The 27,545-nt window shown below is 40.1% G+C and overlaps 3 protein-coding genes and 1 long non-coding RNA gene across 5 annotated transcripts in view; 1 reads left to right on the top strand and 3 right to left on the bottom strand.

Annotated features, from left to right (window-relative positions):
• Positions 1–10,139, bottom strand: part of vps13a (vacuolar protein sorting 13 homolog A) — a 33,713-nt gene extending 23,574 nt beyond the window's left edge. The window contains exons 1-23 of one of the 2 annotated variants that reach the window (XM_046387545.1): positions 9,946–10,139; positions 9,202–9,245; positions 9,052–9,094; positions 8,874–8,969; positions 8,538–8,639; positions 7,388–7,497; positions 7,196–7,255; positions 6,981–7,040; positions 6,598–6,678; positions 6,144–6,201; positions 5,644–5,771; positions 5,442–5,548; positions 5,183–5,354; positions 4,559–4,621; positions 3,714–3,846; positions 3,413–3,507; positions 3,141–3,283; positions 2,756–2,957; positions 2,550–2,664; positions 1,261–1,397; positions 930–1,062; positions 513–630; positions 17–161 (exon numbers count right to left, since the gene is read on the bottom strand). In XM_046387545.1, coding sequence (XP_046243501.1) covers positions 17–161; positions 513–630; positions 930–1,062; positions 1,261–1,397; positions 2,550–2,664; positions 2,756–2,957; positions 3,141–3,283; positions 3,413–3,507; positions 3,714–3,846; positions 4,559–4,621; positions 5,183–5,354; positions 5,442–5,548; positions 5,644–5,771; positions 6,144–6,201; positions 6,598–6,678; positions 6,981–7,040; positions 7,196–7,255; positions 7,388–7,497; positions 8,538–8,639; positions 8,874–8,969; positions 9,052–9,094; positions 9,202–9,245; positions 9,946–10,045 — 2,445 coding nt within the window. In that variant the 5' untranslated portion in view covers positions 10,046–10,139. The remainder of the gene's footprint in view (positions 1–16; positions 162–512; positions 631–929; positions 1,063–1,260; positions 1,398–2,549; positions 2,665–2,755; positions 2,958–3,140; positions 3,284–3,412; positions 3,508–3,713; positions 3,847–4,558; positions 4,622–5,182; positions 5,355–5,441; positions 5,549–5,643; positions 5,772–6,143; positions 6,202–6,597; positions 6,679–6,980; positions 7,041–7,195; positions 7,256–7,387; positions 7,498–8,537; positions 8,640–8,873; positions 8,970–9,051; positions 9,095–9,201; positions 9,246–9,945) is intronic. The other variant, XM_046387546.1, reaches the window with a different exon arrangement.
• Positions 10,140–10,677: 538 nt separating this feature from the next.
• LOC124057825 (C2 calcium-dependent domain-containing protein 4C) lies at positions 10,678–12,845 on the bottom strand. The gene is made up of 2 exons (XM_046386393.1): positions 12,747–12,845; positions 10,678–12,631 (listed from the first exon to the last, which is right to left on the bottom strand). The coding sequence occupies exon 2, from the start codon at positions 12,585–12,587 to the stop codon at positions 11,355–11,357; it is 1,233 nt and encodes a 410-aa protein (XP_046242349.1). The 5' UTR covers positions 12,588–12,631; positions 12,747–12,845; the 3' UTR covers positions 10,678–11,354.
• Positions 12,846–13,595: 750 nt separating this feature from the next.
• Positions 13,596–17,062, top strand: LOC124057829. The gene is made up of 3 exons (XR_006843167.1): positions 13,596–13,700; positions 15,227–15,335; positions 16,701–17,062. It is a non-coding gene; the product is annotated as an uncharacterized LOC124057829 (long non-coding RNA).
• Positions 17,063–22,224: 5,162 nt separating this feature from the next.
• Positions 22,225–23,903, bottom strand: foxb2 (forkhead box B2). Its single transcript, XM_046386370.1, has one exon. It carries the CDS (start codon positions 23,711–23,713, stop codon positions 22,754–22,756), a length of 960 nt encoding a protein of 319 aa, XP_046242326.1. The 5' UTR covers positions 23,714–23,903; the 3' UTR covers positions 22,225–22,753.
• Positions 23,904–27,545: the final 3,642 nt, after the last annotated feature.

The following is a 27,545-nucleotide window of genomic DNA, read 5'->3' as shown; positions in this document are numbered from 1 at the left end:
TGCTGTTGTTTTGAACCTTTGTCGTGGAGGATGACGCAGTGCCGTGTCCAGCAGGTCTGCTCTCAGGCAATGGGATACTTTCCACCAATTCCAGAACACTTCGAAGCTTAACATCAGAAATACGCAGAGACAGCAGAGGAAGCTCTCCAGACATCTTGTACCTAGAACACAAAGGCAAAAACAAAAACACAAAAACGCTCATTGTTCTATAGAATCAGCACAGTTTCATTCAGGACACCCAAAACTGGTGTCACCAATTCAGTATCTCACCAAATCTCATCACATGATTCATCGTTTTATCCTCGTCAACATTTGTGGAGAAATTTTGTCTGTGTATTAATTCTCTGGGCTGTGACCAAAAACATGTTTTATCAGTCACAGTGACCTTTGACCACCAAAGTCTCATCAGTTCATCTTTGAGTCCAAGCGGATGTGTCAAATTTAATGAAATTCCCGCAGAAATAAGAGAGGTCAGTAAGAATGGCACAGAGACATAAAAACTACAAACTTACTTTGCCATGCGTGTGTCTTTGACGACCATTGCCCTGCTGAAAACGACTTTTAGATCCACGGGCTCTAGGATGTGGAGCGGTGACTTTTTCTGCTTACGGGCCATTTTCCAGTCGCCATCTATCACACACAGAAAATGCATTACATTTCTCTTTATTCCACACGCACACAAAACAAAAATATAATAAAAAATATAAAAACTATGACCTTAAGCTATGACTACTATGGACTATGACCCTTCCCTCAACACATAACACCAACAGGCCTACAAGAATTAACTACTGACATTTTCTCTGTAAGAATTGTGTAATACCATAAAACATACCAACAATACCAACAATATCTATATCCAACAATATCCATGTGTGACCTTGCAGTTTCTACAGGGTCCCAGTAGAGATCCTCTGTTGTGTATGTACCTGGTTTGCTATAAAGGAACTGCAGGCTGCTGAGCTGTATGTCGAAGCTGTCGTACGCTCTGGACATGATGTCTTCGATGTTGCTGGAGCCCACTGACAGCTGAGGCAGATTCTTCCTGCTTTGACTGGACATCTGCAGAGACAACAAAATAATGGTTTTCACACATTTAAAAATATCAAATTCTGTAACTCTAAAACAGTGTGTCTTCAAGGAAATTAGAGTAATTATTTATTTGCACTCCAAGGTCAAAAATAGGACCAGTTTAAGTTTTGTATACAACTTTGTGTGGGTCAGATTTTCAGCTTAGTGTGAAGCTTTGCACTTTCTGACCTTGAAATGTCCAAGATCCAACAACAAGATGTTCTGTTTGCCGTTGTAAAAGCCAGTCTGTGGAATGATGACATAGGAGGCCATCAGGTTCACCTTCAGGTCGAGAATTTTCTGAGTTTCAATGACGTACATCAGACCTAAAAAGACAAAATGTCATTAATTCATCAATTTGAGCCAGAACAGAAACAAAAATCAGCAGATCAACTTCATGATCAAATACAGTGAACATTCATTACATAACAAGAATTATTTTTATTTCATTTCTAATGATGATGAAAAAAAAAAATCTCAATATAGTTCAACACTGATCTCTACAGTCTGCAGTGTGTTTGTAATACGTATGAACATATCACCAGCAATGTACGATATTTAAATAACTTTGCTTTTTTAAATATATAAAGTTATACATGGCCTCTCAGGGTGAAAAATGTAGTGAAATAACCTACACTGCAATAATGAAATAGAAATAAGTCATTTTATGTCAGTTTATGATCATATTTTTGTAATAAGAACTGATTTAGGTACTAGTTGAACGTAGCCTGATTGAGTTAACTACATTACTTGGGTACTGAGATAGTGAAAAAATTTACTTGATACTCCCATTCCTATTTGAATGAGGAGATTTTATTTGCTTGATTGTAACGATGTGGGTATATTGTGGATTGTGTTCATCTGGTGTTTTGTGTTTCAGTGTGACACACTTATGAGACTCTGTGCTTGAAAAGCTTTTGGTTCCCCTTTTTGGGAGGAACTTTGTCGTTGAAATCACTCATAATTACCTCACCTATGTATATTCACTGTGAATCTGCCCGAATACACACTGAAGAAGGGTGTCTTGCCTGAAACATTCATGTGTCAATACTAAATAGTCAGCTGTCCTATTCTTTCTTTCTGATGATTCACTACTTTAGGATTCAGCACCCAGCAATTAAATTTTATCAGGATTTGAGCACATTTCAGTATGATATAATATCAAAATAATGGTGACATACTGAATGCACCCACATAGGTGACAGGGAATCATATGATTGTAAGAAAAAAATAAGCTTGAACCTTCAACCAATAATCTCAGGAAATGATCAGCTTAAACAGTAAACAGGAACAAAAGAATCCAACGTACTCAGTAGATAAGGCATGCAGGCTGTGTGTAAACACATGTAAAAATGGAAATGACAGGAAAAACAGCAGGGACTGAGGAATGTAAATATTTGCTCATCAGAGAGTTAAGAGCAGATTTGAAATCAACTCCTGATATACAGTAGATGTTTGTACACGTATGTATGACTAACCAGTGGCTGTGCGGTCTCTAAATTGCTCCAGTTTCATGAGAGTTGCGTTGGTGAGCTCATCCAGCTGCAGGTCGTCGGGAGGCATGAAGAACGCCGACATGCTGTTCACTGTTATCTACGCAGACACACAAACAAATACATTTGATATGTCGCCCCCTCAACTGTTTATTTATGCTCATGCGGACACATTGACAGACACTACTCACAGCATCATAGATGATTTCTAAGGGCTGTGATTGCACATGAAGACGTTGGTTAGCGCTCTCATCCAGAGGGTTGGTCTCAAACAGGAGGCAAAGCAGCGGAGTCCCGTCTCCTGTGGCCGCCTTCCTTGATGACAGGAGAGTCGGTGCAGGCCGGTTACTGGCCAGGCCTGTGACTTCAAACAAACTAAGCTTGGCTGTCAGTCTGATAAAAAGAGGAAAAGACACTAAACGTCAGTGCTACCCATTATAAGATCCTAAGGAGGAGATATACTATCAGTATTGGGAGGAAAAAAGGATGAGCCCACATCGCATTTATCCTCAAATTAAATTATATTGCTAATAAAGCCATGGAGGATACTCCAAAATATAACAAAACAGGACAAACTTGATGGCTTGTGCTCCAGGTCTCTGTGTGAGTGTGGACTTGAGCTCTCCCACGGTCAGCCTGATGATTTCATTTTTGTCCTTGTTGTCTTTGATGGACACAGACAACCTCTCCATGTGGAAATTGACCTTCATGTCCTCAAACTATAAAGAAGTGACAACACAGCACATAACTGAAATAACAGATATGGTATTTTGTATTATGACCTTGGTGATGTTGTTTGAGTGGTGCACATAGCTGACAGGTGGGCGTCAAGGAGGGAAGCGACTCACATTCTTTGGCAGGTTGGGATTAGCAGCAGTCTCACTGTATCCAATGGCAGTGTAGAGTTTAGCTTTCTCAGCAGGGGTTAACAGCTCATCAAAACCTGAGACAGAGACAAGGGGCAAGAGGGAACAAATGGGACAGAAAGACTAAGTGGAGTAGGAAAAAACATTAACTCGTACCATAAACTGTTAAAACAAAAATGGAGAGCTTGACTCTGGTCCTGTTTGCCATATCTGTAACTAGTAACTTTTATGCACATGTCTTGCAATTTATCTATATCTTTATGTCTATTATTTTACATCCTACCTCCAGTCTTGACCTCTTTCGGTTTTGAATCAGCTTCTTCTCCCCAATTCCACATCCAGCTGAACCAGCCCTGAGACTCCTCTTCCTCCATCTTCATCCCTGGACGGTAAATACACAGGCCTGCCTTACTCGCCTGGGGAAGTTTAAAAAAAAAAACAAAAAACAATTAAGTTCTAACTCCAATTTTAATAATTTATGAGTAATGTACCATCTTACCCTTCCATGAAGACTGACTGCATGTAAAATGCTTACTATTATGTGTGCAGCATTAATGCTATAGTTAAAACAGTTTCTCTATTCAGTTTGTCAGTGCAGAGACCATTTATCAAAGTAGCACAAATTCATTACGTTTCATCTGCAATTAATCCACAACAAAATGTTATTTTGCTGGTCGCCAATATTTATTAGCAATACACCATAATTGAAATATTGTGTTGTGAAATTGCTGTGTATGGCAAAGAGCTGTACAGGAAAGTGAAAATGATGTCAGGATTTCTAACCAGATTTGAAGTATAAGTAGAGTGAGACCAGCATACTGGCTGACACTAGATACATCTGCTGATGTTGACTGTTACCACTGTCTATTGTGTGCTTAGCCTTGTAATGCTGTGGTGCAATATGTTGGTAGAGAAATAAAGTACATTCTCAAAAAGGAAAAGTACTGTGAATCGTTTCTGTGTCTTATTCTTCCAGGGAACATAGCATTCTGAAGACATAAGGGTTCAGCACAACAGAATTGGTTGTAAAATACTGGAGTCTTTACAATTTATAGCTACAGATACAGTAAAAAGTAAGCACACAAAGTAAAAATGCCCATTGCACAGTCAGTGAAACAGAATGCTTACCTCTACTTCAGCCTGCTGCCTTGCCAGCGTGATGTTAAAAATATCCAAGGTCTTCTCAGGCTCCTGACAGGAGACAGAAGACAAACTGATTAGAGCTTTTAGCAGCATCTTGCTACTCCATGCAGGCATACATCAATTACTAAGTGCCCATTTTAACCACTTTAGAAGGCTGAGGAAAAGGCATTTAGATGTAATGTTGTATTTCTCTGAAATCAATCTCAAATCGGCTTCTTTCCTTTTATAGGGTTGGAAACTGAACAAGAGTTATTATGCACAGAGTGAATATAGTTGTAACTAACAACCTGCATATTATATTACTTTTACATTTCATATAGGCACTGAATTAAGGATACTGTAGTCAGGCACAGCTGGTGTTTGCAGTAAGTATTCATACAATCAAGCGGAAACAACAGGTATGAAGTGTAGTTAGAAAGCAATTAAGTTGAATGAGGGGCTATTTCCTCTACTTGTCAAAGACTTTCATGTATCCAGAACTTGGCAGCATTGAGAGACAGACACAGAAAAATCTTGTATTTATCCTCCTCCTGATATCAAATGAAGCTGTCAATGGACTAAATGTTAGGATGTGAGTGCGTTCAAGTAGGACAGTCAGCCCAGTTTCACCTCTAGTGCTTTGAGGAGTTCTTCACAGGGCTTCTTGCTGGTGATTTTGGTTTTGTAGAGCTCTCTGTAACATTTTACCATCTTCCGATGTCGGCGTATATGCTGCCATGACCACATGTGGAGACGAGGCTTAACATCCACCTCCAGGATGCTTGTGATCACATACTTCCACCTACAACACGTGCAAAGATGGTAAAGTCTCATATGGCATATAGTCATTGAATAGCATTGAAAAAGCAAAGACCAGGTGTTTTCTGACCATCTATGGGCATTCGTGTGAACTTCAACCACAGGTCTGTACTTCCTGTATGGCAGGTTGCGTGACATCATATCCACTGAGCCCAGCAGCTCCAAGATGCTAATGTACTGTAAAGAGAGGAAGTCAGCAATTACTTAATGTCACTGAGCACTGACAGAAGCGTGTTTGTCAGACACACAAACACACACACACACACACCTACCTGGGGTCTGTTAAGTTCAAAGGCAACCTCACTGAGATTGACTGTTAGGTCCACTTTGGGAGAGGAGAAGTCCACATCTGACCTGGGATTCATTTGCAGTTTGGCGTCCGCTGAGATGGGACGAAAAACTGTGGACCACCAACAAGGACTAGGTTATTTAAAGAAAACGGTTAACCTTGCCTTTATGTTTGTAAGGGTAAAAACCTGACACATATTTTTGTAGGATTTAAAAATGTTTTTCTTTATCAAGCTTAAACTTTTTAAACTCTTTTAATCTGTTAAAATGTGTTCATGGTGAGACAAGCTGTGTTTTCAGGCGCTACAGTGTCAGTGGAAAATATTACATTCAAAGTACCAGTTCACATTCAGTATGCAAAATACTGACTCATGCATGTCAAGTAACATGTGGCTTTTGATGAGTTTCATTCGTTTTTTCAAATGAGTATTTTAAATAATGTATGTAAATGCAAATGTGAATAAAATATGACTGTGACACTCACTGAAGTCATGGCTGACAGGAAAAGAGTTGTGGATTTTCATGCTGCTCTGGAGACATCGCTAAAGACATCAGGAGAAGAGCTTTACATTTTATGGTTTTTCTTACTCAGCATTTTCTTAACCTCTACTTAACCTATTATCTACTTTCAATACTGATTAAACAACATACTAAAATACATTATCACATTCAGTAGAATCTATTTGCATTTGTAGAAGCCTTTTTCTACTATTCACCAAGAAAAATGACTAAGACTTAAAAAGAAAAACATTCAGAAAAAGGTTTTCAAATTGTGACTGTAACTTCTAAACTGCTCTGCTGCCCAAAAATGAAAACTATATGACTAAGACTGATCTGTGTTTTTTGTTTTCTTAAAGCATAACAAGACAGACAAAAGCAGTACTTAATCCAGGCTGGTGGAGAGAAGGTGAAACATAGCAAGTAACAGCATCACTCACCAAAGCCTCATCTGCATTGTGATTGGAGAAGAGTACTGAATTGACATTCCAATAAGCAAACAAGCTGTCCAGTTTAACCAACTGAGAAGAAGTAAAACAGAAAGCAATTAGCAAAGTGCAGAGCTGACAAAGAAATGAAAATCGTTTCTCAGGACATCTGCTGACAAACCTGTTCCATAGAACCAAACTAACTGGTCCAAATGGCCAACAAGATTTAAGAAAGCTAATCTATCTTTCAGTTAACTTGAAGGGACAAAGTAATCATATGCAACGACAAAAATAACATGCAATGTCATACAGGATACATTTGATATTTCCTATAAAACAGAAATGTATAAGCTACCAAAGGTGCAGCTGACAGATTAAGTGGTTGGATTTCTTACCTTAAAGAAGAGCCTGGAATTCTCATCCAAAAGACTGGGTTTCCAGTTCTTGTCAGCTGTCTGTAAGGTCACACATGCGATGAGGTTTGGGAGATTATTTAACATTTTTACACAGACAAATTATGTTATTAGGTTTTACGTATTAATTAATGATTACAACCAAAGTAATTGCTGAGTGTTAAGTAGGACACAATCTGAATGGAGGAGTACATTACCTGAAGGCTGAGGTTTTTAAGTGACACTCCAAATGACAAAGGACAGTTTGGGTTAGTGACCTGTGGAAACACACAGAGAAATAAGAGTTAAGTTGATCACTTACAGCCTCACTTAGAAGCACAAATTCAAGTTCATTTGAATTTGACTTGTGCTGCACATACATACACACGCAACTCAGCTTGAATACTCACATCATCTTCATAGCGTATGTGGATGTTCGAGATCTTGACCTGCAGGTTTTTGATGACCTGAGTGACAAGCTTCTCTACAAAGGTGTCCTGCTTTTCCAGATTAGGGTTTTCTGTTAAACACAAACAAATATAACCAATATGATAAGTTGGCCGTAACTTTTACTGTTTTAGGAATTCATAGTTAACTTTATCATCAACTTTTTAAATACTAGAAAACATCTCACCAGTTGTTATATTGTCTTTTAATATTTAGTCATATGTTTTTCACCAGCAGGTCATAGCTTGTTATGACTGAAAATGGTCATTAAATTAAAAGGAAACCAATATGAATATCTAATTACAATCTAATCTAATTACATCTTATTTTCAGATTAATTGTTCCATTGTTAACCATGATTTGTCACGGAACACTCAAACCTTGCTTAGTTTAAGATGTTAAGCGATGCAAACATTTTAGAACGAAAGGACTATTGGATTCAAGTGTGTACATGCAGCACTTATTGTACTTACAGTACAATATCATTAGGTCTTATCTGACAGACTAATATGAATTTGTTATTTCAAAATTTGAATGCTTTGAAGAAAGATACAGTCTTTATACTTGTATAGTAAATAGCATTTCAACAGGCGCATGAGTATAGTATGAAGGAACATATGACAATAGATTTTATTATATTGCTAATATCTACAGTAAATTCAGCATAGGAGTACAATACAATATACGACATGTTGGCAAGTGGCTCACACAACACATCTCCGGTCAGCGTTTTCTGGCTCAGCAGTGCTAAACCACAGAAAATGTAGTGTAAAAACCACTGGCTTCTCCAAGAACAACACAGGAACTCACAACCAGACAAACCACAACCACATGACTTCAAATCTCCGTTCTTGCCACTTTGCTGAATCTACTCAACACAATCATGTTTTCAGCTCCTTTTTACTCTTTGCTACAGCTCTCCTGGCTGCTCAACCCAACAACAACTCCTGCTTGCTCATACAACTTGTTTCTTCCAGCTTGTCCAAGAATGTCTCGGAAATCTGTTGATAACTTAGGCAAAAATGTCTGCCTTTAAGCAGTTACGCACACACAACATTAGTTGGAGTCACACATTTACACACATCCACCTCAAAATCAAAGCTGAACCCTGACCTTGCTCGGCAGCCTTCAGTTTTGTCTCCTCTATCCGCTGTAGCTCCCTCTGACGAGCCTCCTGTATCTGCTTCTCCTCCTTTTCTGCATCATACTTTATACCTGGAAACAAACGGGTCAGCACAAATGATTATCTGTCTGCACATCTGTGGAAGCAATGAAATATGAAGTTCAAACTTTCCTGTTTGTCCTGACAAATACTTTCAGGTCAAGTTCTTGAGGGTAATGAATGCAGGCCTCCCTTGTATGTCCCTTGTATGCTTTTTATGTTTTATGTGTCTTTAATTTGTGTGTGTGTGTTGTATGTATTTAACTAGACAAAGACAGAGATCTTACTTGCTGTAGGGACTATGAGCAGATAGACACCATCCAGTGTTGCCTCTACAGACTGGGTATAAAGGTTCTTCCATGGAATCTTTAGCTCCAGCCGTCCTATCAAAACAAATTAAAAGTAAGAAATCTTTTTCTGTATCATAGAAAAGGTGGCAGATGGGGAGCGTGACAACACTCTCACCTATGTGACCAGCTCTCACTTTGAAGGGAATGTCAAGTTGACTCTGCAACAAAAGAACAGCCAATGATTGTCACACAACACCATCAGGAATGCCAGAATGTAATGACTAGTGACAAATTTTGCTTACTCATACATTTTTCTGTAACTTACCAAGGCATTTTCCTTGATTTCAAGATTTGTAAGAACAGCATCACCTGTGATGACATAAATACTCACTTACTGATTGTTCCCACTTGCATTCTGATAAGCCAAATAGATTAGTATTGTGTTATAAAGCTCACAGCAACACAGTCCAATCTAAAGAGGAGCTCTTTGGCCTTTGTCTATTGACTTAGCACTCAGGGCAATGAGGCTCATATACTACTTAAATCATTCAAGACAGGTTTGTTATTCCTTCTGTGATTTTGTGAGCTGTGACAAGTTGGTACATGTTTAGCAGTGGCTCTGAAACTTCTCTTCAGTTCCTCACATTTGCCCGAATAACGTACAGAGTTCTGAGTCCAGGCTTTCTAGTAGAGCAAGTAAAAAGGGCTCAGTATGAGAAGCAAAGACCAGTCATAACCTGGTTGTGTGAAAGGGTGTGACTTCCAACCGCTCGTTTCTCAGAAACTCGCATGGATGCACTGAGCAAACAGCCTTACAGTAACAAATATGGTTCGATAACAGAAGATAATTGCAGCAGAAATCAACAAGGCTGATTGAGCTATACATAAACTAGCAACTGTCTGCACTGTCTTACTCACACCGGACAGTTAACATAGACTTTAGGACAAAGTGACACTGACAGCTGTGGAATTCTGTCACATACGACTGGAGGCTAAAGTCTGTTAGCATTAGCTAGCTAGCTTGACGCGCGAGGTAGCACCCTAAAATTACAAAGACAAGTTCAGTTACCTCCCCATATGCCAAGCTTTAGCTGTGAGCTGTCAAGGTTGACAACGTAGTCCCCTAAAAACCGGTTGAGGACATCTACCACCACGCTTTCGAAGACCATTTTCGCGTTTATTTCATCTGTGTATCACCATGTTTACATTCTGAGAACTCGCTTGCCCAAACGTCTCATGAGAACGTCGTCGGGTGGGCGGAGCTCTGACGTCATGCCGTATCGCCCGCTGGTGCAACACTGTGAAAGGACGAATCCTACACTCACATGCGATTGATAATTGATAACATAGTCCCTTTAATGATTATACTGGTAAAATTGTCCAGAAATTCAAAATTTTTATAATGAGTCGCTCATGAAAGCAAACGGTACAATGACACAATTTTCAAACTGTATGAAACATTTAAATTAAAAGAAATACGCTCTTTTTTATGTTGTTTATGTCCTCTGGTCTCCTTAGGGGTTTAATTATCAAGAGAATAAAATTCATTTTTATGGCACTTTCCAAGTCAGCCTACAAAAAGGTCCTTTATAGAAGGATGAAAAGCAAGACAGGGAAAAAAAACAGGGAAACAAGTGTGAAAAAGACAACATCAGAGACTGACATCATAGCATCTGCAACATGACAGATTAGAGGCATAGACAACTAAGTGTGAAGGAAGGCTCTGATGTTTGCAATGTGCCTAAGCAGGACGGAACCAGGAAAAGAACTAGTGATTTCACATGGAGCTCAAAATTTTTATTAAGTTCAAACATATTTCTGTAGTTGTATACATTGAATTTACCACTTTTAACAAGTAAGCAAGCCAACAGACTTTAATCAATTGTGTGTAAGATGATCTGGTCAAAAAACATTTCTAAAATGCAGAAAATTCTTCCATTGTTTTCTCACATTAAGGTAATGTTGAATTTTAAAACTACACATAGAACCATAGTTTAAACCATAGTAATTACACTGAATGATTGATTATGCTGACAGACCTCTAGGACCATTTAAAAATCAGTACCAAAACTTTATAAGGTACTGAAAAAGGCACAACATCATCAAACCAAAACAAATATTTATTAATATTAACATAAACATGGCACACACTGCAGTTTGGATGACAAAGCTTTGCTGGCACAGACATTAAGGTGATTAAGAGGGAATACTAAGGGAAAAATTAAATTATAAGTATCGAACTACAGTTGTTTACTTACACTGAAAAACTGCTCCTTGCTGCTTAGTATTCTTACCTTCTCTGGAAAAATGTACACAGCAGCTACCAAACATTCAGCTTACACAAACTATACTATTTACTATGCACCTGCCTTCAACTTTTTATCCTATACAGACTACAAATAATTATTTTTTATACACCATACTGTTGGCTACATACCATGCATTGTCTTTCAACCAAAAAAAAAAAGAGTTAAATTACTACTCATTTTTAAGGGGCAGTAACTGAGAGAGTGGTTTGGTAATGGCTCCAATTACTGTCCCTCTCCTCAATGCTCCAGCTGCAGGTTTATTCACCACTCTTAACTTGAGCTGCAGCTCCAGCAGATCCTCTCTACTGAGCTCTGTGAAGAAGAAATCTTCATTAAACACAGGACTCCGGCAGTTCCTGATGGTGGCGCTCTCTTGTCGCTGCAGCTTCCCCGGGGTCAGACAGAGATTCACTGCACAGTTCAGGGATCGTCGGTCGGCAGCAGCCCATATGCCTTCCACAGACACCACATGGACTCTGACTGTGAAAAAGGATGACCATGTACTGGAGAATGTGGCGTGCTCAGCAAAAAGGCGCACTTTACCACGGCCCTGCAAAAGGAGTACATGTTCACGCTGTAGTCTCTTCTGGCACTGCAGAACATCCAGTGGGAAGATGACAGGTGGGACTAAGTCAAATGAGCTTCCGTCAAAGCTTGGAGGACAACTGGGATAGGTAGTTAAACCACCTCTCTTCCACCTCTCTCTCTTTTCCTTGCTGCCAATCAAAGAAGGACACGATGTTGCTCCTTTAAGACGCCCGCTGCCTGTTGGGATGTATGGGGAGGATTTAGCACTATGAGGGGACCTCATTGGAGACGAGTTACTTGAAGAATTTATTTTACTTTCTGTTGTTGCTGTCTCTGACAGGCTCTTGCACAAAAAGGGAGGCAGAAACCCAGATAAAGTTTTCTTGAACGTGTTTGCTTCTTTTGCTGGCATGGGTGTTGCAGTAGCATTGCTTCTCTCAAACACATAAAGAGAGCATTTTGAGTGGAACAAAGACTCTTTCCTTCGAGTGTTGGGGCTCTCATATACCCCTGCCAGTCCATACCCCTCTGCAGAGAATGGTAAAGGTTTCTTTGTAGTCTTCAAGGCTACTGATGCATCACCATTCCTCTTCTTCACATCCTCCTCCTCGTCTTGTGTAGTGTTTGAAGAAGTCCTGGTCTTGGGAACCTGGTTCTGACTGTGCAGGTGACGTGCTGCTGGGTCAGGTTCCAGCAGTAGGCTTCTCTTGCAAAGCCGTGGGGGCAGGCAGAACTCCGGGATCTTGTCCGGCGTGAGGATGTTGTTGTGCAGACTAGAAGAGAGACAGATATCCTCCTCGCTCTTCCCCACGTAGCGACTCAACTCCAGAGGAATGCTCTCCATGCTCTCTCTGAGCTTTCCAAGGACCCACATTATTTTTTGCTGATGAGTTGGTACGATGAGTAATCTTTTTATTCCTTTGGCAACAAGAACAAAAGAATGTAATTTAGGTGAATCAATCAGAAAACATAAGAAACAAAACAGACTTTTTAGAACTAGAAAGTGGTTACATGACAAAAAGTTCCTGATTACCTGCTGAGGTTGTGATGCGTTCACTTCCAGAGAAAGATCTGTATGAGTAGTTTCAATGACGTCTTTTAAAGGCAAGCGTGTGGTTCTGCATCACTGGTCTGCTGCCCAAGCCTGCGTCAGAAAACAGGCTGTACACATTCATACACACACACACCAAAAACACACCAAACAGACACAGTGTGTGGAGTCACTGTCTGTTGGAGTCTTGGTGGGTGGTAACCAGAAACAGTGGCGTTGGTGCGCATTAATTTGTGCTATGTGGATGTGATGTCAGTTTCTCGGTTCAGTTCACTGAAATATGCCTTTTTAAATAAAGGAAGTCATAGTCTAAAGTCCTGTAAATTCTACAAAGCATACACATTTAAAATACAACAAGGTTTTTATTTTTATTTTTATACCTGAGGTAAACTCTTCAAAATATCTTGAGCTTTAATATTCATAATACACCACTATGAGATGATGAATGACCCCCACACTTGGAAAACCTGTCGGACCCATTAAAGACAACTTTATTTCTTGTGTTCTATAGAGTCAAATTCACACTAAAACATGTTAAAATATTAAACACTGAAGCGTATGTTGTTGTGGTTGTGATGACGTAACCACAATCTGCTTTTGAAGAGCTGACCTCACCTTCAAAGGCAACTCAAAGACAGGTGCACCCCAGGCCTACAGACTGCACCCACCACTGCCGTCACCACTGACCTTTAAACAGCTGGCAGTCCTGATGCACAACTGGCCTGATGTGTACACAGCAGCACAGAGTCTGCATGGATTCTTGTCTGGGTCGAACAACAAAATATTGGTAATCATGGTCAAAATGTGATGTGTAATCACTTTGGATATGACAAATATTGTAGTCAGCGTACTTCCTGCCAGAACTGGAGGCTTATGTAACATACAACATCTATAAGCTTGACTGCCTTTATTGATTTTGATGCACTCAACATGCAGGTAACTGAACACGGAGGATATTCTCTATCTGAATGAATTTATTCACTTTCAGACGTTTCCTGTCTTCTTATTGACACTAATGGAGTTGATTATGGAATGGCACAATCTAAAATGATCCGGTAACACATTTGACTTGGTCCCTCATCCTCTCCGCCGTGATTCACTTTTCTGTGCTTGGTTTAATTCCAAATTTTGAATGGGAGTTAATTATGATAATGTATTAATGCTGGTAATACCTCGGTTTATCTGGGTTCACTTTTCTAACTCCACATGCTCCTCTGGAAATATATCCACTCATCCATGAGGCAATATCACTTCTGTCTAAGAATGTCAGTCATCCAAAGTTGTTGGTTTGATTTTTGTAAACCTCATTATGCGAAGAAACTAACATATAGATTGATCCATGTTATCAGACACAGACATGCACACAGGCTGCTGGTGTGGAAGGCTCTTCTAACAGTGTGAATTCTTCAACCACAAGGGGGCGCACATGGTTTACATTTACTGTTTTGCAACTTCAAACATCCGTTGGTTAAGACATCAGTGGTATTGTTGCACAGTATTTTCAGTATTGTAAAATCCATAAAAAGATTACAAAGAAGTGAAAACCCGGTAAGTAAGTAAGAAAGCACATTACTGCCTGTGTCCCTCCCTTGTTGCAGGCAGTGTGTGTGTGTGTGTGTGTGTGTGTGTGTGTATGTGACAGAAAATGAATATGAGGATGATGAATATATTCGGGAGGAGTCAGGGGCATACAGAGCACCCATGGGTCAGGAGGCTTTTTGTGGTAGTGAAGATTGACTTTATTACACCAATAAAAACCCAGAGTGCTCTCTGTAATGGAGAGATAAATGACTGGGAGTCAGAGGAAGACCTTGCCTTAAACCACTGCCGCAGCTACAATTAACACTAACGACGGAACAGTGCATTGTTGCCAAATGCTCTACCAATGTCAAGTGCATTAGTGTTAAAACCTTTTTGTTCTGGTGCTCTGCATTTTTAAAATAATGCATAATTCTTTATTCTGCGGGCTTCATTTTGATAATTCATTGTGTAGAATATATGTTAAGCAATCAACCAAAATGCTTTAAAGGTCCTATCAAATACACACTTTGTATTTTATTCAGCCTAACTTGTTTTGTGAAGACTTTTGCAGGACTCAGACCAGGTGGTTTCTTCTTTACAAAAACTATTTACCCCCCCACACTCCTACTTTTATTTACCCCCATGTGCAAGCAGTATGCTCACAGAGCATAAGTGAGTAAGCACAGTGCACAAAGCTGATCTTCTTAGTGTCTTACCTCCATATCCAAATTTCCAGTCCAAGCTTTCCTTCCTTCATCAAGAGCAACCATGACTGAGCTGACTTGTTTTTGTTGGTACTGGCTGCTGCAGGGATGAACCAGAAGCCTTTGGTTATAGAAAGAGCGATAAACCAATAAGGACTCGAAGCAAAACAACCACTTTGTTAAAAAAAAAACCACACGTCACATGTTGTAATTGATGTATTACATCTCTGTCCCCAGTGGAAGCTGTAACTTCATCCCTCTAACCACCCGCCCATGGCTAAAAGTGACCTTCTGGCCTTCATCCTCCACAAAGAGGGTACAATGGAAACTTCAGCTCTGTTTTCATGTAAGTTTACTATTTCAAACATGCTCAGTAAGAAGAATTACTCATAAGTGTTTGAGGTAAATAGTGGATGGGAGAGGAAGGACCTTTGGTGCCCGATGATCAAAGATCAGTCAAACAAGTCTTTATAAATTCTTTATGGTTCATCTTCACTGAAGACACTTCTAAGTTCAGTTTCAAAGGATAAATCAGCTTCATGTTTTCTGTCTATGCTGCTAAAATGCCACTTAAAGCAGCAATGACTTGTTCAATAATAGACCTGTATTTGTAAAGCTACACAACGAGCTTTTAAAAATGTTATGATTATTTCAAATCTTTGAACACAAAAATTGAAAAAAATGCCAAAATGAATAAAGTACAACGAAGAGTAGGTTTTAAATCCTTATATTACACATATGCTAACAGAAATGTGTTAGAACATAAGAGCAGTTGGATATAAGAGGGGTTATAAGAGACAAAGTCTACTTACGTTGCACAAACATTTTTACTCTGTACCTTCGATTACAGGCAGTTTTAGTAAGGCAAACCTTTGTTATAAGGTTTTCTCTGTAACACTGCCAATTATCATGTTTTGACATTAGGAGGTGTGATTTAAAATTCCAGTACAAACTCTGAGCAGGCGAAGAGCTGATGATACACTTTGTTAATTTCATTTCACTTTAATCTCTATTATTGAGGAGTCACATGAGCCTATATGGGCTCTCGTCCTCTTGCAGAGCACTTAACCTCTTATAAAACTGCCGAAGTTTTGTGGACAAAGAACTTCTTGGTCTGAACTCCTCTGAGAAAGTGAGAAAGTGAGTAAGTCGGAGAGGAGAAACTGTGGGAAGGTGGCCAGAACCGCTGAACCATTGACCTGCTTTGAATTGATAGTAAAATGTAATAATGGCTAATAAGGTATAATAATTTGGGCCAATAAAGATAGGTGGCAGATTGAAGATGATATGAGCTGTGTGAGAAGACCTTACTTTGAGGACGGCACAGAGACAATACACTTCAGCCAGAGGGGGCTGATAAAATTTGACCCCAGATCAGTGAATCATCGTCTACTTATAAAGGAAGAGGAAAGAGACAGAAGGAGGGAGAGGGAGGGAGACCGCCAGAGATAAATCGGTGAAGGGAGGTAAGGGAAATGACAAACACATTTGCAAAATAGGTGGAAATGAACCAAAACAGGAATGAACCGTGAAAAAAGATCAGGTGAGTTGCATTTCAAAATAACAGAAGAAAAAAAATAATTAAATTGGAGAAAGAGAATAGAGTTAATTAAAGAGGAAAGACATAGGAGAAGAGTTATAGTAATGTGCACTGGTTCAAAGTGACCTGTCGTTAGGACTCTCTCCCCTGACAGCTTCTCTCTGTCTCCAGGCCTGATGCCAGTATGCTAATTCCCCTCAGATGGCCTTTTCATTGGCTGATGCTGACTCCCGTCGATACGTGCCAGATGACTGCCCCCCCCCATCCCACTATTAAAGATCATGGCCATGGCAAGGCGACCATTACCAAGATAAGAGCAGATGTGGCCGTATGCCGGCTGCCTGCTTGCACTGAATCACATATACCGTTACAATAAGTTATTACATATACCAGAACTGCAGGCATTATAGTAAGTGCAGACTGTAGTAGTGAAGACTGACATGGACTGTAAAACACATGTGGTGTGAAGATCTGTTACATCAAAATAGAGTATAATTTTATGACCCTTATGACAAGCGGGTTTGTGATTGGAAGGTTCCAGGTTCAATCCAGGCACTGACAGGGTGAATCCAGTCCGAGCTAATAGGGAGCCCCTTCACCCCAACTGCTCAGTGGGTGGTGGTACTGAGGGGCATTCAGGTGTGAATGCTGTGGATATGATCATGAAATGAGAGAATTAATTTATGATTAAATATTTCTGAAATGGCATGTGATTGATGTAAATGAAAGAAGTCTTCCTAATCCCTATACTGTAGCAGGGCTTTGGAGAAACGGACTAAATATAGGATATTGGGAAAAGATTTCAATGTTATACACAAAGTTTCAAAGGAATTTGCAAAATCACACAGTTTGTAGCCCTGACTGATGAGTGAAGTGTTGGAGTTAAATGAAGAGTCCCTAAAGAGTATGCTCAAATACATAAGGAAATTAGCTGTAGAAGTCTTAAACTATAGATGGAAGTGACTTTGACATTTGTTCCAAAAAACTATTCATTTGGGAGTAGGAATATCAGTCATAGACATAGCTGAGCCATTCAAACTTTTAATAACTTACTGATGTTATAACAAAAAGAATAATAAGATTACTAATTTGCACATTTAATTGTCCTTGTGTTACGTGTTTGGTTGTAGTTTTCTTGAATGCATAACTGAAAGATAAATTTGATTAATTTCTTAATCATCGTTTATCTATCTGTTCTTATGTATTTCTATGTAGTAAACAATTGATTGCTGTAGGAAAAGTCTGTAATTATAGCACACTTTAAACTCCATAAATGACTGCAGCAATCATTGCAACAGTAAGTGAAAGGAAAAAGAAAAGTAAAAGAAAGAAAAATGTCTCTAGACATATGGATTATTTTACATGTATGCTTGAAAAAACATGTAACATGAGATACAGACTACAGACTCGTATCTCAAAATGGGAGATCTTCAAGTCGTGTTTTAATTGGATCTTTCTTATTAAAAATGTAATGTGCATATTCTTGAATATTCTTGTTGTACAAAAATGTAAAACTGCAGAGTATTCTAATGGGCAATTAAACTGAAAGGAAGAGAAAAAGAAACGAACAAAATTAAAAATTCCTCCCATTAAAATGTGACAAAAACATAACCTCGTGTTTGTGTTTATCTCTTTCAATTCAGTTTAGTTCAATGCAGTTTTGTTATGATTATGATTTAGTTCATTATGTGTGACAGCACAGTCTCTGTTAAGTCTCTGTCTGTCTGTCTGTCTGTCTGTCTGTCTGTGTCATGTGCAGGTCTTCTCTGAGCGCATTAGGAGGTCAGCAGTTGTCCTGCAATCTGTGACAAATACAGAGAATGAAAAAACCTCTTAAGAATATTACATTTTCATTAATTCTGTAGGCGGGCCTGAAGCCCTAATGACCTTGTACAGTCGTACAACTCTTTCACAGTGTCCTCTTTCTTTCTTTCTTTCTTTCTAATTTGTGTTCTTTTTCTTTAAGTCACTCAAAGTTACTTTATTTTCCTCCTCTTCGGTTTCTGGTTTCTCGGTTTCTGTTTCAAAATGAAGGAAGCCTGAGCCCATTTCTGCAAATTATAAAAACAATTTGATGCATTTTAACTTTTAATAATGAAGACTTTCTGAAGCACTTATGACAGTTAGATTTCAATCCAGTGTTGAAATTGTTTAACAAAGTTAATAGTTCCTGTAATGTAGATTCATGTCTTCATTTATTGTTGAAATGGCTCTATTAATATTTGTAACTATCGCTCAAGCTGTGACTGAACAAGGAATCCTTGTATGGCAATTATAGGTTTAAAGAAATTAGAACAAATTTCTGTTATCTGATGTTTCCAACGCTGAATAAAAGACTGCTGCTTGGAACAAAGAATAATATTTAAGGTTGTTCATGTTCGTGTGTGTGTGTGTGTGTGTGTGTGTGTGGGTGTGCCAGTGTGCTTGAGTTAGTGCGAACGGCAGATCAGATCAATGTATTAAGCTGCTCATTATGATGTCCTGCTCTTGCTGGTCATTAAGAAAAACGCATGTAGAATTTGCCACCCTGGCCCCTGTGAAGTGTGGGTAATTACCGCTAATGTATCATCTCCTATTCAAGTCCCTAACGTTTCGTTTCTGAGGGCTGACAGTGAAACACCTCTGACCTAAATGTTTTATTCATTCATATGACTCTGATTATTCATTTTTAAGTCGTATTTCACATGATGAGCAGTTTTTCCATGAGTTCTCTCGTGTTAATGTGTCGTACACTTTTATCAGTGCTTTTAACAGTTTTTCGTGATGTAATGTTAGATTTGTGTTGTTTCACTAAAATATCGTCATATCTCTGTCTGCTGTAAAGGGGCGTGTGAGATGCAATCAGCTTGTTAGAAAACCAGCTGACGAACAAATTGTGTTTTAAGTCAAAAGTAATTTAATAGACTGATGCGCAGAATACTAAGTTAATGAACTTTGTCCTTGTCATCCATTTCTTTCAATATTATTTATTAATTTTTGTATACTGTGTACTTGGAAAGACTCTAGCAACCAAACATTAGTAGTTTCAAAACAGATTTTAAATCGCCTCTGCTCCTGGTTCAGTATTTAGGGGCCTTGCGTCACATTAAAACTGTTGCCTTGATGTTAAAAGTAAATAAACAAAAAGTCCAGGCTTCAGTGCTACATTAACATCTTTTGGAGATGACTCATTAAATCATTTGATAATCATTTCATCTCATTTGATGATGATTTTCCAATTAATCTACATTACTTTTGATGAAACCTTGTCATTATTTTAGGATGTAGACTACAGAGAGTCTTACTGCTTTACAGCAAACTAACTAAGACTTGCAGTTTCAACAGGTTTGAATTTTGGAGTGAGACCCGATGCTGAAACAACTCGCTGTACTTGTCTCTCTCTCTCTCTTTTTTTATTGTAATCATCATTTTCATCGTGACGACATTCAGTTCCTGATTCAAATCCATAACTGCAAAAAAAAAAAAACTTAAGTGTGCTGCATCTCATCCAAATCATTCACTGCTTTTAACTGTAACTGAAGACAAGCTTGCAGCGAGCTGTCATATTTCCTCAGAGTAAATTTTAAATGAATTAATAAGTCAAAAGCAGCTGATTGAGAAGGATATTTTTTTTCTCAAAACACAAACTCAAAAAGTTGTCCAAATTGTGCACATCTGTCGTACAGTACAATTAACATGCCAGTGCAGCTGTTTCTCCTACAATTACATTCACCCAGACTTTTTTTTTGTACAGCACATTAACACCTTGATTATTTTTCCTTGCCAATATATCAAGCAAAATGTTTAGAATGAGACACTTAAAGCCAGATATAGGCTGGTATCTAAAATGGTAATGGAACCTGCATTCTAACATGTCAACAAAAACGAGAGCGTTCAGACTAATGTCTTTTTCTATATATTTTACCTATGGTGAAAATCGTGTAACATATGCTGTTAAGTGTTTGACATAACCACCGCAGTGTCTCCCCTTATAAAAATAAACTGCACATATACCGCCTATAAGCTTGCACATAAACACATGTGCACATTAGGAGACCTCATGTGGTATTATGATTCCAGAGGCATCTAACTCTCGTGTTGTGAGGACAGAGGATCATGGAGGGTAATAATGGCTGCATTATTACTCCTCTTATTGTGTTAATTAGTGGCATTTAATTATACACTAATGCAGTGAGGGCTATTAAAGACATTGAGGCCTGCTGATCAGGGAATTAAAGCAAAACCCGCACGCACACATGCGCACGCACACACAGACTCACACACACACACACACTTACAGGCAGAGGTACACATTTTCCTCATGGAGTCTTTCGTCATGCCATTGAAATTCCCTGTAACTAGGAATCACAGGCACCCTGTGGTGAAAGTGTGTGTGAAATCAGACAAACTAATTGATAAGAAGAGATAATCTTTTGAAATCTAGTCTCAATAGGGCAAAAACTAGAGAAGTCAGCTAAGCAAAATAAAAAAAGGAAATGATGAAGATAAAGAAAACACAATGGTAAAGTAAATAGATTAGGATGAGGAAGAAGAAGATAAGGGCAATCACTATTATATGCACTCTGCTCGTTAGCAATGACACCCACATAGATTTTAATTCCTCACTCCCACGCCTCTCCTCTGCTGGTGCATCTCAATTATTTGTTCAGAGGCTGGTGTGACAATAGTGTCGGCTGTGGGAGCCTTTGGGATGCTAAATAGGACACAGGAGGTTGAATATAAGTCATTTTCAGTGGGCTGAACCTGGCGCTTTGTGCTGTTGGAGAGGAAAAGCTTCAAAGCAGTGTTTAAAGAGAGGAAACAAAAGAGCAAAACTTGATCCGATCACCCTGCCTGCTTTTGAAGTTGTGAAGCTGCAGCCCAGAGTGCCGCCTGCTCGTATCCATCCATGTGAAGATCACCTGGACACAACGTGCATCAGCACATATGCCCATTTCAGACGTGATTCATGTCACGATGCCCACATTGCGCGTGATGATGCCTTATGAGATAGCATGACCTCAATGTAAACATCTCTCTGAGTAAAATTCGGCTCAGGCAAAGTTTGTTTTTCAAAGTTTTTTTTTATCGATTCTTTATTTCCCCCTGGATGCTGAATTTTGTAATATTTAATACACGCCTCCCCTGTGATCAGTCAGTTAGGTGTTCAACGCGGGGAAAGATCAAAACACTTCATGTCGCTGTGTGTTCATTCAGCAAAAATGGCCAAATTACAGCATGATCACATGTTTCACTCACACTTGACGTTATTGCTGTGTTTCTCCCATACAGCCGCTATATGAAATCCTCGCTTGCTTAAAAATAAGAGAAATAAGCTCAGTGCTAATTGTCGATTCCAGAGCAACCTGTGGCAAGTATAACCTGCGTTGTTCTCATTTCCTGTTGTAGGCGGTGGAACGAGCTTATTGCAGTTACTTACTAAAATATTTAATAACTGTGTGTAGCAAAGTAATTACACACACGCTGAAATCATCACAATTGTACCGTAAAAGTCAGAGTGCACTTGAAATGTTCTGAATTAGGGTTAATTTGCGTCAGAGTTTACCGGTAATTTAAAATAAAATAATCCCTGACTTTACTGAAATTTATCTAATGTTATTTTTTTTCATTCGGTTGTGCAGCAAGCAGTGACCACCTGAAAAATGTATGAAAATTAAAACGAGGAAATAACTACAACAACAAAGAAGATCCGGTTTTAAGTTCTTTATAAATATCCTCAGATAAATAGTGTTATAATGCAAGCATAACGTTTTCAATGCACCGCTAAATAACACAAAAAGTGCAACAGGCCTAATTAAACATCATGAAGGCCTATTTGTATTTAGCCATTAGGCCTGCCTTAGATTAAAACAAAATAAATAGAATAAGAGCAAAAATAGAAACAGAGTTGTTGGTTTGCATTTGGAAAGAATTGTTTGTCTCCTAAATCAAAGCTTTCTTTGGGTTCAGCGTATCCTCTTGTCTGATTGTATTTATCAGTGCCACATTACAGTGTGTGGCAAATGCCCTCACAAATTGTGCAAATAAATTATGACTTCAATCAACATGGGTCTGATGAAAAAATTCATTACACATCACAATGTTAACCTTACTTTGTACAACTCTCCTACAGCTGCACTTAACTCAAACTATGATGTTGCTGATAGGCCATTCTGACATAATTTATGCAGTAACAAAGTTCTTCTTCAATGCTACTTTTCAAAAATGACCCGCAATTTACCCGGTTAGGACAGCAGGAGGGCCGGGTGTAGAGGGTTGCCTTTCCCCTCCAGTAGATCACTTTTCTCCATCACTGAAGTCGGTGAGCAAAGCTGGGACGGGCCGGACTGCAGCCCCGTCAAACCGGGCACGGCACCCAGCGATGGGGTGGGTTTTATTGGAACGGGGACGGCGGGCAAGGTTTGCCCGTTGGGGTTGTGGTACAGGCCCTTTGCTGACATGCTGAAGGGCGCGTACTCGGACGAAGCGGGCACGGGCACGCCACTCATGGACTCCGACAGCATCCCGACGTGCGGCCACATGGAATTGACCACGCTGCTGAGCTGAGGGGGCACTGGGTAACCCAGGTGGTGCATGACCGAGGTGAGGGGGAGCCCGCTGGCCATCACACCCTTATAGTCCCGTCCTATAATGTTCTCTATGGCGAATGGGTGCTTAAACCCGCCGGGCTGTGCGCAAGTAATGCCCCCGTAACCCTGAAAGTGAGGGAGCCGACCCACGGTGCTTGCCGGGCCTGCTGAGTGGTCGTGGTGGCCAGATGCGGTACCCAGCTTGCTGCCCGGATGGTGGTGGTGATGGTGAAAGTAATGCATCATCGGGGAGCTCTTGCAGGCCATATGCTCTGCGCGCAGCACCTTGAAGCGCTTACGTCTCCTGAGGAAGCTGCCATTCTCAAACATGTCACCGCAGTCCGGGTGCAGAGCCCAGAAGCTGCCTTTCCCTGGCTGATCAGGCCGCCGGGGGATTTTGATGAAGCAGTCGTTGAAGGAGAGGTTGTGCCTCAGGGAATTTTGCCACCGCTGGGTATTCTCTCGATAATACGGAAACCGGTCCATAATGAACTTATAAATGTCACTCAGAGGCAGCATCTTCTCGGCTGAGTTCTGGATAGCCATCGCTGTCAATGATATGTAGGAGTATGGGGGCTTCTGGTCGCTGTAAGAGTTCTTCCCAGGACGAGGCATGACTGGTTACTGTTTTCTTGAAGTTTGGATTGTTAAATGACACAGCCTTTACAGTTATGTTTTAAAAGCTTTGTATCTAAGGAGCTAAATTGACGGTCTGCATGTCAGTCTCCATTCGACAGATCTGTTCCAAAGATCTGAGCCATCTGATTAGAAGCTGGTAAATTTTCGTTATATCGCTTAAAACAGTGTAGCCTAAAGGCCCGCTGCAGTCAGGTAAGATCCTTGAGAGGCTCCTGCATCCCAAGAAAGTTTCCTATGAAGACTTTCAACTGTCAAATGACGCTCTTGGAGTTGTGCGTAAAAGCCAGTCTCTGCGCGTAAAAGTTGAGCGGTCCTTTCAGTCTCCCCTTGTTTCCGCGGCGGTTTAAGGATGTGAGGGGCCAGTTTGCTTCGCTGTCTGTGTGTGGTGTGTGCTCCTCTCCTCTTGTACGATGCTCCCACTCGCCGAGCGCCGTTTTTGTAAGACCCCCGCAGGTCGCTGTCTCTATTATCTATTATCCAGACACTTAGGGGACACGACAGGGAAGAGAGCAGAGGGCTGCCTGCGTGTGTGTGCGCGCGCGTGTGTGTGTGTGAGAGAGAGAGAGGGACAGAGAGAGAGAATACGAGACAGACTGGGCGATGGGGTAAAGAAACGAATAAAAATGGGTGGTGGGTGGTGCGTTTAACACACGCGTTCGCTTCTAATCTCCGGTTTGCCAATCAAAGAGTCTTACATAAAGTGCACGGGGACAGAGTGGTTGATGTTAACCGCTACATATTGTTTAAACGGACTGTTCACTCGGAGTGTCTTTCAGAAAGTTGCTAAATTCCAACTAGTTCCTGGACTGCGCTTCCGAAGCTGCCCTTGACCTTTGACCTCTCTGGTCAGCATTCAGTTCCTCACATGCTGTAATGTTATAGTGCTGGAGAGCGCATTTGCTTTGCACGTAAGTCATAAAAGTCATAAAGTCATGAAGATTCCTGAAAACATGTTGTCTATTTTTGAAACCAAGACGATGTTGTTCAGTGATGCCTTGTGCTCAGATAACATGACTGAAATAACCGTGGCAGAAAATGTGACTTTGAACTGCCATCTTAGCAGATTTTACTTGAGGAAATGAATAGTAAAGAAGAGAATACGTGAATACAACCTCTTTGCTAAATTTGCTCGTCTGCACTTTAAGACTTTGCAAACAATAAATCATGTCTTCCTTTGCGCACAATCATCAGTGTGCTACTCTTCTGCTCTCAATTACAAAAGCGCGCGCACACACACACACACACTCAGAAAGAGATAGAGAGGGGCGCTGTTGTTGATTAATTGCTGAGAGGGGAATCCGGCGGCTGTCTGTCTGTTCAAACACTCTCCGGTGAATCCTACAAGGATGTAAACAAACTTCATCCCCTGCTCTGAATTCTGTTCAGCGGGAAACAACAAAAGCTGCTCCCCTTCCCGTTTATTTTTTTCTTTCTGTAGCCAGGTGTCATGACTGGGTCCTTGACGGCTCCTGTCTTCCACGGTGCCCCGGTGGGCCCCCGAATACATTACAATAATTAAGCCTTCCGTGATTTAGCCTCCTAGGAAAGAAGTCCAACAATGTAATTAAGGGCAAGCTCGCTGTATTAGGTATGAATATTCAAAACTGTGTCAATTAATTAGCCGTATCTCTGCCGTTATGTCTCAGTCCTTCAAGCCCACTTAAAAGGTCAGCACCTTCGACGGAGAGCATATTTTAAAGACATCGTGTAATTGCAAGGAAATCACATTTTAGTGCCACTTCGCTTGAAGAGGAACGAACAGTTACATATATTCTCCGTGGCTAAATAAAGATAGTCGTTGTTGTTCTTGTGTTTTTGTTTTCCCTGCATAATTGTTTTCCCGGTGCCTGAAAAATGAGTTTTGAAGCTCTGAGGCCCTCAGAGGCCAACACGGGTAAGAGCATCCTCTTTAAACGCCCGGGAAAGATCAATATTAAATCTGTTTTCACAAAGGGGGCCGTTAAATAGACACCGTGGCTGATCTGCATAACAAAATTAATTAGGTAGTCTACGGCAGTCTTCGTCTGCACCCAACTCCTGGACAAATAAGTAGTTGTAAAGCACACCTTCTGGGCATACGGAACATATGCTGGAATTATCCTTAATTGACTAATTACATAAATTACTCATTAAGTTTACAGCACATCAATTATAAAAGATGTATCAATTAATTTTGCATAAATTACAAGAGGCACGCTGCACGGAGAGGGCGGCGGAGGGAATGAGGGTCGCCAGGAGGGGGTCTAGTCTAAGGTGGAGCGTTCTTGTGTGTGTGTGTGTGTGTGTGTGTGTGTGTGTATGCGCGGGTGTGAGTGACGGTCGTCTGTTTGTTTCCTGTCTCTAATAATTATTTGTTCAGCTTAAGGGCAAAGATATTCTTTCTCTGTCTCCCATTCGCTAAGGGAAAGTGTGGGGGTAATGGCAATTATACTAATAATAATAATCTTAAAGACCTCTCTCCAAGTCATAAGGGGCGCATCGTGGCGGAGAGAGCCATTAAAATCAATTAGCGAGGCCTATTGTTTTCAGTGGAAAATTAAACCAGTTCAGGACGGTTGTGCAGACGCAGTAAGCCTTACTTGTGTGATGGGGAATTATTTAGAGGCGAAACACGACAGATCTTTCCGTCCCCCCCCCCACCATAAAAGAGCCAGCAGGCAGGAGCATTAATGGATCAAAGCTGCAGCGTGTCTGCCTGTTGCCTTCAAGAGTTATTTTAGTCAGCTCAGGTAAAACTATACCATCATCATCATTCATCACAGCAGCAAATTTGGTGTGCTGCGTAAAGCTTTCAGTCTCACACTCTCTCCCTAAACTCTTTGACCTAAACTTTCAGAACAACAAAACTATCGCCAGAACAGAATTAATAGTTGTGGTCCATGAGATTTTGATCTCCTATTTTTTCCTAATGTTATTAATAATTTCACATTCCCCAGCACAGTCTGCATTGTATACAAATAGATATTTGAATTCAGAACATAATTTTGAGCTATGTCTAGTCAAAATATGTTGTAAACAGGACCATTGCAGGGATGGACAAAATAACAGGAATGTCTGACGGTCCAATGCAATTTGACTTAGACTTGCAGTAACAGAGGCTTTTTAATTTTAACTTTCACTGTGAGAAATTTGTGAGATCTCATACACATTTTTAGATTATAGCTAATATTTCTGTTATATTGGACTGCGGCCTATTGTGGACTTTTCCTTTGAATTTGTAAAATCATTGAGGATTTAAATGTTTTTTTTAATTTTCTGACGACTCATATTGAGGTGAATGGCTCATGGACAGCACATAAAGATGTCTTTCTGGTAATTCTGAGCAGTAGCAGAATAATTCATATCATTCATAAACCTGTGGGTTTGTCAGTGATTGCTACTTTGGTCTTGCTTGTTCATCTGCTATTTCTCTTTCTGTTTTTCTCAGCATCTTACACACTGTCACGACCCAGCCCATGACAAAAACAGGAGACGCACGTTCTAAACAGAGAGGCTTGCAAATTTATTAACTCAAAGACGTAACTTAAAAGTATGAGGTGTGTAAGTCAGCATCAGTCAGCGTGTCAGTAGATGGATGAGGGTCAAATGGCGAGTGGAGAGTGTTGTAAGGTGCAGAACCTTAGGATTAACCGATCCGAAGCCAACCAAACAAGACCATGATGTCAGAGGGGTGAGAAGAGAAAGATGGACTGCTACAACCAGATCTTAAATACCCCTGGGAGACTGGCCAGGTGCTCCCAGTCACAGTGATTAGTTCCACCTGCAAGACCCTGCAAGACAACAGACAAGCAAAATGAGAAGAGAACAC

This window comes from Scatophagus argus, chromosome 4 (genome assembly GCF_020382885.2).
Source record: "Scatophagus argus isolate fScaArg1 chromosome 4, fScaArg1.pri, whole genome shotgun sequence".
Classification (NCBI taxonomy): domain Eukaryota; kingdom Metazoa; phylum Chordata; class Actinopteri; family Scatophagidae; genus Scatophagus; species Scatophagus argus.
This window is presented reverse-complemented; position numbering and strand designations above follow the sequence as displayed.

What these genes read in the sequence shown, in the direction of transcription:
- LOC124057825 (XM_046386393.1), bottom strand. Translation starts at nt 12,587, where the DNA reads ATGTGGGTCCTTGGAAAGCTCAGAGAGAGCATGGAGAGCATTCCTCTG.
- foxb2 (XM_046386370.1), bottom strand. Translation starts at nt 23,713, where the DNA reads ATGCCTCGTCCTGGGAAGAACTCTTACAGCGACCAGAAGCCCCCATAC.